Source organism: Haliaeetus albicilla, chromosome 1 (genome assembly GCF_947461875.1).
Source record: "Haliaeetus albicilla chromosome 1, bHalAlb1.1, whole genome shotgun sequence".
NCBI classification, from domain to species: Eukaryota; Metazoa; Chordata; class Aves; order Accipitriformes; family Accipitridae; genus Haliaeetus; species Haliaeetus albicilla.
In genome coordinates this window covers 7,397,081-7,410,634 of record NC_091483.1, presented here as the reverse complement: position 1 = coordinate 7,410,634, position 13,554 = coordinate 7,397,081, and the positions used below count along the sequence as shown (strand labels likewise).

The following is a 13,554-nucleotide window of genomic DNA, read 5'->3' as shown; positions in this document are numbered from 1 at the left end:
CACATGCTGACCCACAGGCTGTTACATGGCTTGTCACCCATTCCTGACATGTTGCTAAGCCACTGAGTTCATGGTACAGCCTGATACTGGGTCTCTGACAGTCCCAAGACCTCAGTTCATGAAGCAGCACAGACAGCCAGGATCCTCTCAAGACCTCAGGCCTAAGCTTTCTTTCAGGCTTCACCTTTCACTCCATGTCTTCTCCCTTGGCCAGTGCAGTTAGCCTGACTTACCTGCTTTTCTCTATTCCTTAAGTACACCGTGCCAGCCTGCAATGCACCCAACTGCTGAGCATGTTCTTGGAAAGCAAAGCTATTTGCAAGAGCACAAGCCATGCCCTATTCCCTGTCAGTCCCCATCCCAAGCAAGGTGATGTGAGCAGCACTTCTTTGCCAGAGATGGCACAATGCATGCCCAATATACTCTTGTTTGAGCTTCCCTGGCTGGGACTAGTCCCAGAGTTTAGAAGCCAAACAGCCAGGGACAACTCAGTGCAGCAAATGGGGTCAAGGGAGCAACTACTGCTAAGGTAGCTTTATTCACAATAAATCACACTTTGCCTGGCATGTGGTCTAACTCAGTACCACCTGCAAGGCCACAGTGTAAGTAGGCACATAGACTGATACATAACCCTTCCCACTGCCCATCCCTGTAGCGCACCCAGGAGCAGGCAGATTAGAGCAGAAAATAGCAGAAGAAGCAGCCATTGCAAGTTTGGGTTTATTTCACTATGCAGGGGGGAGAAAACAAAACAAACCAAGCTATAGCTATTCACTGAACTTAATGGCTTTGACTTTAAAGTCACCCTCCACAGCCAGGTATTCAATTTTCTCCATGCCCAGCCGATTAGGGAACTGGAACTCCACCTCAGCCACCTTCACTGTTGCCTCCGTTTCATTGAAGGAGATGCAAATCTGTAGAGAGCCACAAGAAGGAAGGCTAACACATCACAGATCACAAGCCTCACCCCCCCACTACCTCCAGTCTGGGTGCAGGACAGATGAGGTGGCTGCTGGTGTCAAGACCACACTTGCTAGCTCAGCCTCCTCCCTGCCCAGCAGGGGCATGGAGGGGAAGAAGCTTGTTTGCTCTGCCCCAAGGTCAGCTCCATGCCTCTGCAATGAAGGGATGAGACAGATCTGGTCTGAATCTCAGGTCAGTGTTTTAATTAATTGCTCTTACTTGTGTGGCTTGCAAAGGAAGGCCAGAGTGGAGCACTTAACACATCTGAGCTGTTGGGCATTGGCTTGAGCAGAGCACGCCTAGACAGTTGGTTGCCTTTAGCTGCGCGACTCTTCCCCTGTTGCTTATTCCCCTTTCCATGCCTGCTCCTTCTCCACCACAGAGGTACAAGGCAGCATTAAAAAGCTGTGCCCTTGGCCCTTTAGTGCTCCATGCCAGGGCCTTGCACACACCCCCTGGGGCCTCACCTCAATCTTGTCACCATGCTGGAAGGGAAAGTCAGCCTTCCTGTCCTCCTCACCCCACACGCCATCCTCCTTCGAATTGCACACAATGGTGTTGACATCCCCGTGACAGTTGAAGCGAGGGTTGAAATGCAGCATGAGGGTGCTGCTGTCCTTCCCTACATTCACAGCAAACCTGAGGAAACAGAGAGACGGTGCAAAGGAGGTGTCTGCTCAGGAGCAGCTCAGGCTTCCCCCAGCCCCACATCAATCTATTCACCACCTCCTTACTCACCCTTTGGCATCAGACAGGATCTTCCCTTTGACCTTGATGCACTCACCAGGCTGGATGTCCAGCTGAGTAACAACCAGTCCCTGCAGGGCCAAACCAGAGGAGTTAGTCTGTCTGTCTAGTCTATCCTGAGGCAAGCCTACCAGCCCTGCTTGGGCCAAGGCACAAACCAGCTCTGGCAGACCTAAACACATTCATGATTTCGTGCTAGAGGAAGGGTTGAGTCAGGCCTGTCTCAGCCCTCAGCCAGGGAATCCTAGTTGACTGCCACCACCCTGTTGGGGTCTCCCACTGCACTAAGCAACATAAGCTGACAAGGAGGCCATTCAAGCCAGTGTAACAAGAGTAGGGTACATGCACTGATTTACCAGCTGCTACAGAAGATATCCTTGCAAGCAAGCTTGCACCTTCAAGTTAGCAGTGCCCAGAGCCATTAGCATAGGATTAACCTTAGTTATGAAGCTTTTCTAACACTAGGTCTCACCCATTCCCTAAGAGGGTCTCCAAGTGACAGGAGCCACCAGAACAAGTCTCTTGTCTTGACTTAAAGCAGCCTACACACAAAGAGAGGGGTCAGGGGAACCCACTTCTGGCTGCAGCCCGGTAAAGCAGAACAAACACCCCACAGGAAGCTCCCCATGCAGGGAAGTGGGCTTGATCCTTTCCTCAGAGCCAGGTTATTCACTCCCCCCAGCAACATACCCCCAAAATAGCGCTTAACATGACCAGCCTCCATCAGCTAAGAGGAAGATGCTGTTTGGTGAGGTCAGGCATAACTCAAATCATGCTTTGCTGCCCGTGCTCCAGGCCCAAGTGCAATGGAGACTAATTTCAAACTAGTTAAATTGTTTACTTGGCCTAGTTCTTGCCTGGCTTGTGTAGGCCCATGTCCAACAGCTGCAGGCTGCTGTGGAGCCCACTACTCCTGTAGGACTGCCACCCAGCCCCAGTAGTACTTGTCCTCATGCCTACTCCCTGCTCTGCCCATGCACAGACAGCTAAGGTTGGAGTTCCCCCAGTCGTTAAACCTCTTATTGTCGCAGCACTAATGCCGTCTTCTGGCTCCATTTCTAGTGCAGTGCTGGAGCACAGCCTGAAACACAGCCTCAGTGGCCAGGGGGTCTTTTGAGGAAAGGAAAGTTAGGGGGGCAGGGGTAGGTTGGAGTATGCTGCCATCCTGCTTTTCTCTGCTATTGCATTGTTTGTCCAGCCCTGTACCCAAAAGGCATTTTTCAGAAGGAAAATACAAAGTTTAAGGAAAAAAAAAAGTATAAAAGGTATTCAAACTGTAGAGTTAAAAACGGTCCCAAACTTTCAGAGTATTCAAGGATGAAAGCATGCATTAGAACAGCTTCCCCACTTAAAGAACAGGCTAGAGAAGAGGAGGAGAAGAAAAACGGCTGGTCAGCCCTAACTATTCCTCCCACAGCCACCTATCAGTCTAGCATTTCCGCTCAGCTAATCCTTTTCTCCTCCTACCTCTGGCACCAAGCCCAAACCCCACACGCAGCCAAACCCTAGCCCTGCTTGGCACACCGGTCCAGCTCGAAGACGGCACTCACTTGCTCCATGGCTGCAGCCCCCACCGGGCAGGACACCCCCGAGCCCCTGCTCCACACACCAGTGTGACTCAGCGCTCCGCTCCCGCAGCTTAAATCCCTTGGGCAGGACCGTCACGTGACGGAGGGGGATGCGAAGAAGGGGATCGATCGCAGCTGTTGGGGCTGGAGCTTTCCCAGCCATTTAAAGTGGGCAGGGGAAGATATCTACTGATATCGTTCTCTGCGGGCGGGATGTGGATGATTTTAAAAGCTAGCGGTTGTTTGCTTCTGCGTGATCCTAGAAAACCTTACTGTAAGCTCTTCTAGCTGCTGCGCACTCTATGTTGGCTCTTATCGCTGGAGCCCGAGTGTGGCTTTGCGCCTGCAGCGAGGTGGCTGCTTTTTGTTAAGCGATCCCTGTCTAAAATCAGGGTTGGAGTCCTCGTGTTACTGCTGCGAAGTGATCGCCTCCGAGAATATGTGTGTGTCCGTCCCCCCAGCCCAACCTCATGCCTGCAAGGAGCCTGGACTGACAGGAGCCCCTGGGTATGCATCATCACTGCTTGCAGTTAAATGAGACGCAAAGGTTTGCTGTATTCTATGCCAGCATTTTAAAAAGTGGCTGGAAGTTAAGCTTGTTTCTACTAGACGTGAGAATTCAGGCTGCAGCTTTTGAAAAGTAGCATGATCTTGCTGGTTGCATTCCAGTTGCAAAAGATTCCAGAGGGAAAAGAGAAATGCTTTGTTACTGGAGGAAGGGGCCAGGCAGGGCTGAGCGCAGCCAGCAAGAAAGGAGGCTGCTTTCCCAGCTAGTCTCTTAACGCCTGCTTTTCCCCTTTCCTATGTCCCTTAAAAGCACACAGCATGACTGCCCCGAGGGTCTTTGCAGGGCAGGGAGGTGAAGATGGAAGCAGCTGCAGTGCTTTGTGGGTCTGTGTGACTGGATCAGCTGGGTGCCACTTGTAGCTTTGGATTGGCTTTAGCAGGGTGCTTGGGCCTCTGTGCCTCAGTTTCCCTCATCCGTGAAGTGACATTAATGACATGCAGCTTCACAATCCCCTTTGTAAAGCTTCAGTCAGAGCTGCTTTATAAAGGCAGCATGCTACTTGTTGGTTAAGCCATGACGAGCCTGTGAGATACCTATCTGCAGATAACTTTAGGAAGTGCTGCACAGGGCAGCTTGTGAAACAGCGCAGGAATTTATGGCTAGGTAACAGGAGGAAACATGCTGTCCTGCAGGAGGCTGCTGGAACTTCATTAGAGCGTGCTCGCTGTTATATGAACAGCATCCTGACTCCTGACACCATCCTTTGCCTCAGATACCCCCACACCCATTTCTGAACATTCACATAGCATTTCAGCATCCCGTATGACTCCGGGTGAATCAAAGCCAAGCTGCGTTTGAACTGGAAAGTCACGAGCCTGAATTGGAGCCCTGTGACTGGGGTGTATAAAAGAGGGCAAAAATGCTGACTGAAAGTACTGTAGGGAAAATCCCGCACACGCTCTCGCCTCCAACTAACTCCCTGGCCATCCTATGCATACACAAGAGCCATGCTGAAGTCGGGAGTTAACTGCAGGAGCAGAGTTGGAGCAGGTAGCAAACGCCACCGAGAACAGGCCCCCTCCATGCACAGTTTGGAGAAAACCCAAGTAATTCCACCTTAAGTTTGTCCCAGTCTAGAGCACGATGTTAGCTGGGATCATGTGTTACAGAAAGGCTTTAGGCGCCTGAGTTACTGGGCAGTTGTTCCCCTGTTCGCTGCCACGTGTGAGGCATTGAGCAAATTCTGTTTGTTCGGTTGGGGTTTTGTATTTGTTTTCCATTCAGCTCTGTGAAATCCCTGGAGACTTCTCTCCTCCTTTCAGTGCCGCAGCACTTCTGGAGAAAGAGCTGCTGGCAAGGGGAGTTGTGGTGCTGGGGCCATGCAGTGCCATAGTGTTGGCCCCTCTGACTCCCCTTCTGAAATGCACATATCTTGTGAGCTGCTTTTCTGGCCTGAAGCCTCCTCCTCTGACCCTTTCCTTCAGACAGAGCAATACCTTTCTAACAATACGTGGAGACCGCGCTGTTTGTTTTCCTTGAGTGCTTTGCACTGGCAGCCTAGTTGGTTTAGCAACAAACCCTTTGGTCTTGTCCCTGACGTAAAGCACTCCTGGTCTTAAGCCCTTGTGAAATCAGTAAAGTGTTTATTCTCAGACTACAACCTGAGATGCCCAGCTGCCCTCCATTTTTCCTAGGGATTAAAGCCAAGGGTAGGGAGGCAGAAGAAAGAACATCTTCCCTTTTGCAGCCTCCAGTGGGAAGAAGTGGGAGAAAATTCCCCAGTGGGCCTCCTTCCCTTTCAGAGGGTTTGTAAAAGGAGACGGGCTGCAAAGCAAGGCCATGCTGCCCAGCCCCACCCCATCAAGGATGACCGCAGACCTTCTGCACGACACGAGGCAGAGGACACCTTGCACTGCCCACAGAGAAGGGCCTTGGCCCCAACACACTCTGCTTCCTGGGATGGGAGTTCTGTGCCTAAGGAAAAACATAAAGCTCACAGCAGGCAGGCAGAGGATTAGGGTGTGCCTCAAAGGCCTGGGGTGGGGGGAAAGGGAGAGATGCTGCCCTATGCAAGCTGTTCTTGCACCCCTCGACCAGCAGGTGATGTTCTGAGAAGAAACCCTGGGCAGAAAACAGAATGAGCCCAAGAAGAGCCCAAGTTAGCTTTATCTGGATTGTAGTAAGGGATTGCAACATGTACAGGCCGTGAGAGAGAGTAGTTGGGGTACATGAAGCTTTTGTGTTCCCCTTTCCAGGAGTTACTGCTCTCTCACATGTTTTGGGGAAGAGTTTTGCGCCCACCAGACAGCTCTGGCAGAAGCAGGGAGAGAAGAGTCATCTCCTGCTCATCCAGAGGGTGATGCCCAGGGGAATTTTCCGCTGTGGGGAAAATTAAGGTTGCCCTCCCAGCACCAGGCTTGTGGCCCTGCCCAACACCAGGTCCCCAGCCCAAACTCTTAATTCATCACCTGATTTGCACAGGATGAAGCCAGACAACTGGCCAGTCTGATTTTCTTGTAAGTCCCTAGAGATGTCCCAGATTTGCTTTAGAAAAAAAGTAAATACCAAAAGGATGTAGCATGCTGATTTTTACTCTTTTTAATCTTCTGCAAGAGGAAATACACCCTAGCCTGCGGCAAGTCATATACCTGGCTAATCAGTCCTGTCATTAGAAATGGCTTACCCCTGTTTTTGAAAGGTCTAAGAACACACCTCTGCTGCTAGCTTACTCAAGGATGATGGTATATTCTCCAGCCTGCGTGACAGGGGGTGCAGAGGCCAGCACCGCTGGCTCTTCAGTATGTGTGCCTGGTTTGTCTTGCACCAAGCACCCACACACTGGCAGTTGTCGTTGCTACATATCCTTAATTATTCATTGCTGTAGCTGAGAAAGAGGCCCCACTTCTTGCTGAAAGAGTGAATAGTAGCTTTCTCCTCCTTTGGAGATGTCATCTGGCCCCAGTTGCAGCACAGCAGTAACATACGTGTGCCTCCCTGAGGCAGCACCAGTGCTTCCACCATTGCACCAATGGGAACACACCACTGAATCACTTAGGCTGGCCAGGGAGGGAGAAAAACTGCTCCAACTCACTCTCACAGATGCGAGGGATATACTGGCAAAATAATGACAAGAAAAACTCCTCACCCTTTTCCAGTGAGGGCTAAATCTTACAGTTTGCTTTAAGTGAGGGTGGTTTTTTGCACTTTCTTTAGGGAAGATTTGTTCTTGTGGCTTTAAGTTCATTCTCAGTTCATCAAGCAGACTGCACCTTTCTCTTGCAACTATCTTCAGGGAGTGTTTGTGTCAGTAGTGTCTGGATGGGATCCTGGTCTCACCAATAGCCCCTGGCTACTCTTGCAACCTAAATATTATGCTGCATAATAGATATACACATTATAGGTATATACACACACACACAAGGCTGTTTTCTACATCTTCAAATATCTGGGGACTTTCTTAAGCAATCCTCTGCTACTACTGTTGAAGTGTCTGATTCTTCCTGTTTCTCCATAGCATGTTAGTTGGTCTCCTCTGAGAAGTTTCCGCCTTTTTTGCTTGAGTAGTCATAACCCTGTGAAGAGTTGTGTTGCACATAGTTTCTCTGGACCCTTCTGCATCAAAGGTCCCTTGCATGGCTGGCTAAAACAATGCTCTCGCCACCATGGCATCTTCCAGCCCTATGCTATCCATGGGGGAAACTTCAGGGTTGGTCTGGAGACCACAGGGGAATAGAGCTGGTCTCCCAAGAAAAATCCTTAGCCTGCTCCTGAAAGACAAAGGATGACTCTGGAGCCACAGTCCAATTTGGCAGGAGGTTGAAAGGCCCTCCCGAAGCCTGCAGGCACTGGGCCTCCCAAAGCACTGCTTCAGAGGGAAGTGTGTGCCAGGAAGAAGCGCTGAAGGTCCAGTCCACCCTGGATGCCAGCTGAGGTTGCATGGCCACATGTCACTACAGCATTTTCATCCCAGAGGGTTTCCTGATTTCAGATTTCCCTACATTACAAGGGAAGCACCTCTATTCCAGCTTCATTATAAATTAAGTTAATTATAAAGAACTTCTTGCACTATCTCAAAGTGATGAAAGGAGTTCACTGATCCCATCAGTGGGATTTGAAGTATGTCTCATCATTTTACTTCCCTCATTAACACTGACCCAAGCTGACAATCCCCGTGTTTCTCTCATCTCTCAGTGGATTAGATTTAACTAGAGCAAATAGTTAACTACCCAGGAGAACTAGGCCTTTGCTACTCTGGACTCATTTCACTTCAGCACCTCCCCCCATACCTTTCAAGTTTGCAGGTGGCAAACACCTCTCCTCAGAGTTTATTGCCTCATCTCAAAGGAGCTGTTTGCATTTGTTCCCCTTTGGGGGTCCCCACTACTCTAAACTTATGAGTCCAGTATATCTTTTCCTCCTCTTTGCAGCTCACCAGGCAGCAGGAAAATTAATCTCTCCTCCAAAGTCATCAAGCTTGCAAGAAAGCAGTAAAAAGCAGTGTGCTGCCCGACTGCTGTACACTGTCAGGCTGCACTTCTACCTGTCAGGCCACTCCTTTTCCCATTTCTTACCCTGCTAGAGTGCAAGACCCATGTCACCTGGGACAGAATTGCCCTTGGTATTGCTCTTGTTCCACTGTGACACCATGCCCCAAACAGCAAGATCTTGTCCTGGAGCTGGAGGCTGTAGCAGCTACTGCAGTATGAATTCATGGCAGAGACCACAGGTTACTGACCCTTCAAGTGCATGTTTTCTAGAGGTCTGTCAACTCTGGCAGTTTTAAGCATTTATTTTTCTTAACAACATTGTTGTTTACTTTACATCTATGACCACATTGCCAACTTCTGCAACAGGAGACAGACCCTGAAACACTTTTCACTGGGGTATCACAGTAGGATAGCAGCACTTCCCAAGCCTTATATTCCTGTGGTCTAGCTCCAGACAAGCTGGCTTTGATTTATAACTCGTGATCAGCTGCAAGGCAACTTGGGGGGCTGGGGGAAGATGGCAAGCTATGCCATTCCCTATCCTTAACCAGCTGAATAAAATCTGTACAGGCCTTCAAGTTGTTTACATGGTGTGCAAGAGGTGAGGAAAGCTAGAAGGGAGTGCATCTGCGATATTGTCCCCAAGATACTCAGGCACTAAAGCCAGTTAGCTGGGTCTGGACCCAATGTGAGTAGAGCAAGAGGAGAAAGACTGCAAGTAACATAGCCTGTTCTAGTTAAAAATAAAAGGAGGGGTGTCTATGGAGAAGGATCATCACTAGAGCGTGCCTTCTAGCTAGCTTTCGTCTTGAACAATGGTGATTGCACACAGGTTGGGGGTCTAGCCTTTGTTTCATTTCCTATTCACACATCAGCTTTCATCACTTGGTGCCATCCATAAAGTTAAAGCTCCTGGGTTTTGCCGAGAAACCTGGGATGCAATTCTGAAATATTTGCCCCATTGCAGGCCAAAGGACCAGATCTGTGTTGTCGCAGTAGAAACATCAGAAAGCATTACCTCTTCCATTACTGTCTGACACAGGAGTGGCTTCAGCAGGGCTGGAAGGCAAAGGCAGCACTGCACTGCTCAGGTTGAAATGCCTTACTTATTCCTGCTAAAGTCTGGAGAAGGGAATGCAGGATTTGGAGGTCCCTGGAGCAGATCTGGCACCTTCCAAGGCATCTGCAAAGGCAAAAGCCATCTTTGGAAGGAGTGCATTCCCCAAACTGCTTCCCTGGTACATGGTCACCTGCAGCAGAGGCCAGCATCACTTACCTGCTCTGCAACAGCAAGATGTGCTGTGCTCAATGCTGAAGAGCTGTCTGCTCTGCCAGCATGGCTAACCGCAGGCCCATTCGTGGTACAGTGACGCTGCCAGGACTGCACATCCTCAAGTGGTCACGAGAGCTGCAGGGAAACTTGGGCAAGCATAACCTGGATTGCTGATAAGAACAGCAGTAAAGTCACCCTTTCCACCTTCTCCATATATCACATGCAGAGGGCACTGGCTATGGGTTCCCCGCCGCCAGCAGCTGACAAATAATATCTGTTGGTCCTTTTATATTTTCTCATGACTTTTTTTAAGGCTTGGTTTTCCTTAGTCACTCTAATTATGCAAAACCTGCAATGCAGAGGCCTCCCTTGCACTGAAGGAGTGTAGTTTCTTGTTTTGGAGCTTTGCTCAAATCAGTGGGGGAAAATACCTCACAATAACTTTGAATAGGGTGGGACCAAGCCTTCTGTATCAGCCCAGTGTCCACAAAAGCATTCCAGCAACCTTAAGCTGGACTGATTTAGAAGAGCTCTTTTCTAGCTTGACATCTAGCACATACAACACGCCAAGATGGTTTAGAAACTCAAGCCATCTGGAGTTCTTTCCCACAAAAACATGTGGGTGCCAGAATTTGTCTCCTTTGAGCCACCCACAGTGAGAAGGGATTGTATTAAAGCTGGCTCAAGTTTCTCAAATTGAATTTTAGGCAAAAGAAAATTGTTAATAAGTATTCGGAAAATGCCTTGGAAAGAACAAGTCAATTAAAATTGTAACAACAGACTTTGAAGAAGCATTAACACTGTCCATTCTGAGCCCCAAGATACTGAAGGGTCTTCAAAACATTGTCCCACAAACAGGGTTAATTTACCCTATGTGCAAGACAATAACACACAAAGTCGAGGTATTTTTAAATTAATTTCATTGATGCACACAAATGGGTGCCTGCCCCAAGACAGCACACCTTCCTCTCAAAAATTCTCACATTTATATAATTAACTAATACATATTCACTGTTATTTTCCATAATGATTTGTTCTTTCTTCTTCACCCCTCATGTAAATTAGTACACAGACTCTGTCATCTTCCTTCCTTGTCTTCATTTGAGTAGGTGGTCACAATCTCCCCCTGTAGGAATTACCTTTTGCCTACTTCTTCCCCAGTCTTGGCAGTTCCAAGTGGTTTATTGACCAGCCCACAATTCATTACCTTTTCTGACATAAATATAAAGCCCCATTGTCTAATAGTTCATTCCTAAACCCTAAATCACATCTAGTTAATATTTAAAATAGGGAAACAATAACTGATGGGGGCTGTACACAGGACTTTAGCAGCTCCCTGGTTATTTCAATCATATTATACATATTAATTGATAACAAAAATGATGCTGCTTTGGGTGAAGTTCCTTCCCCTTCCTGCCACCCTCACCCTTGGTGTTTTATCAGGCAGACTTAGGGTTTACCTGCAATGTTCCTGTGTCATGAGGACAGGGCTCCCTTGCTTCAGAAACAAGCTCTGATCTTCTCTGGCTGTTGAAGTGCAATAAACAAAGATACATGCAGGTTTAAGACTAGCATTACTGGATCCCTTTAATACAGCTGTAAATCAGTATCAAATGCAGCTAGATTATTTGATTGTCTCCCATTATTGATGACAGGCCATTTCTCAGATGGCTGGAAGATGACATCTCAGCTGATAGCTAAAGAAGAAAGAGCCAGTTAGAAATATGCACATACACTGAGAAATACGAGTGGCAGTTCAGTAAGTTCTGCTTGGAAGCAAAAGCATCATTACTGAGCACTGTGGGCAGATCAGAAACCCTGCTCCTAAATCCCCTGAAGGCTGCGGTGCTCTCTCTTGCAGCTTTTGGGTGGGTCCATAAATAGATTCTGGCCACAGCATGATGAAATGAGGCAGTGGTGGGGAGCCCTGGGCACTGCAGGATGCAAGGAAAAAGGAGGGCAGACAGGATTTCTCACACTGACAAGAAACAGGAAATTGGGAGATAATGACTCATGCCAAAGGCCTCAGCCGTGACTCATGACATGGGTGGCAGCATGCCCTCAAGTCCCATGGGAGAGTACAAACACAACTGGCTACCTTAATGCAGCCGCCACCACATTAGTCAGCAAAAGGTGGCAGACTCCACTGGGGCATACTCTAAGGCACTGCAGCAAGGTGTGCCCAGCACCGGAGAGGGAACAGCCAGCTGTGACGGAGCTTGGCTGCATGTAAGCCCACAGCACCTTTGGAAATCTCAGCCCAAGGACAGACAAGCAGTACACCTGCCACAGTCTGCAAGATATCAAAATCCAAGGGAAGCACCGCTGTGTCTGCCCTCCCCTTTGACCACAAGCAGGAAGAATCGGACTTTCCAAATGCTACGTCTGTATGCATGGACATACAGATCCACGACTGACGGCTGCTCATCTCCAGCACGGATCAGCAGCAGCGAAAAATCCACCCAACATTAAATCAATAGGCAAACACTACGAGGAACAGCAACCTTGGGCTTGTTGTGAGGCAACAACGAGAAACCAAGGAAAGGGGAGAGCTACAAGATGTTTGCTAAAATCATCTATTCAGTATTTATAAAGCTAAGAGACAAAAAAAAATCCAAATCAGATGCAAATAGCTTGTGAACTGAAAGATCTGCATTTCCCTTGAGCATGCTATTCAGCAGATGACTAAACCAGTTCTATTGTTTATGCAAAGAAAAGCGTGCAACTTCCTTTGACTATGCCCATCTGTGCATCTCAATCTGGAGGCAAGACTGCCAGGCTTACTGACCTCCTGTAGATGGTATTTATTAAAGCCACTTCTCTGGAAGCTGCCCCGCCTTGGCACAAGCATTTCATTGCCCCCCTCCCCCCCCCCCCAAACCACTTAAGCCACATCTAGTCAGTGAGATGTACAACTTTGTACAGTGCCATGCTGTGGTTCATCTTTTTCTGGAAACAGATGTGTTTGGACATATACATACTATGTGCTACGAAACAGCATTGCTCATCCCCCCTCTCTAGAAAAGAGGTTTTATATATAGGGATTTCTGATGGTTTTTGTCAGCGGCTTGTTCTTGCTGCAAACTAGTGTCTCCTACTGCTGTGGTACATTCCTTGCCTTTGCCTCTGGACTGTAGTGACTAGGACTGAGATGGGGAGAAGAAATACAGTAAAAGACTTGGGTCTTATAAACCTCCAGCAAAAAATATATGCTAAAACAAGATTCAGGCTTTACCTTCTTTGTCACTGTTGTTATGACTCACAGACAGAGCTGGAAACTCAGCTGATGAAATATTTTAATACAAGAAGCCATCTAGGAAGGAAAAGAGCAAGTTTATTTCCTAACACAGTTGGACTGTTTTATACATGTTTTCTTATATAAGAAAAGTTAATCCCCTTCCAGTGTTTGCACAGATTTGCATTTTACACTCTTTGGTAATATTCAGCACATACCTAGCAAAGGTCTTCCTGCCTTTGGGGTCACTTGATGCCGCTTGGCACAAGCGCAGGCACTGGGTAAGGGACACAGCCTCACTCAAACACAGGATGTAGTGCCATTTTAGGGGTCAAGTCAGGGTCACAGCACAGGGTCCCACCTTGGTTGCCCATCCTGTGTACATGGATGCACATGTGGGCTGAACCAGAGGCACCAGCATAGCCAGGCACGGATACGAAGCAAGCCACCGTGACAGGCAGGCTTTCCCTTGGGTAAAGTCGCAGGGAGACTGAAGCTGCAAGAGAGGAAACCAGTGGTGGTACAGGGGAGAGGGACTGTTGCTGCCCCCAAGCTCTGCGTAGCCTCTACCAAAGCCCTGCAGGCTGCAAGTGAGCAGCTACGTTTGCTTTTCCCTTGGGCTTCTGTTCTGGAGCCCCACCAACTTCCCCAGCCACTAGCAGGCTTGCAAACCACCTGGCTTTGAGGACAAACCCTGCCCTCATCCTTATCAGCTCCCCATTGTGTTCTAGGGCCAGGAGAAGAAACAAACCACATTACTAAGAGCTGGCTCC

The 13,554-nt window shown here is 48.5% G+C and overlaps 1 protein-coding gene across 2 annotated transcripts; it reads right to left on the bottom strand.

Moving 5' to 3' along the window:
- Window positions 1–702: 702 nt before the first annotated feature.
- On the bottom strand, window positions 703–3,562 carry LOC104320072 (16 kDa beta-galactoside-binding lectin). 2 transcript variants are annotated; one of them, XM_069775341.1, is made up of 4 exons: window positions 3,178–3,562; window positions 1,702–1,781; window positions 1,431–1,602; window positions 703–914 (listed from the first exon to the last, which is right to left on the bottom strand). In XM_069775341.1, exons 1-4 carry the CDS (start codon window positions 3,439–3,441, stop codon window positions 768–770), a joined length of 663 nt encoding a protein of 220 aa, XP_069631442.1. In that variant the 5' UTR covers window positions 3,442–3,562; the 3' UTR covers window positions 703–767. The 2 variants fall into 2 exon arrangements, with proteins under 2 accessions (XP_069631442.1, XP_069631515.1); XM_069775414.1 differs by having other exon boundaries at window positions 3,261–3,394.
- Between the last annotated feature and the right edge of the window lie 9,992 nt (window positions 3,563–13,554).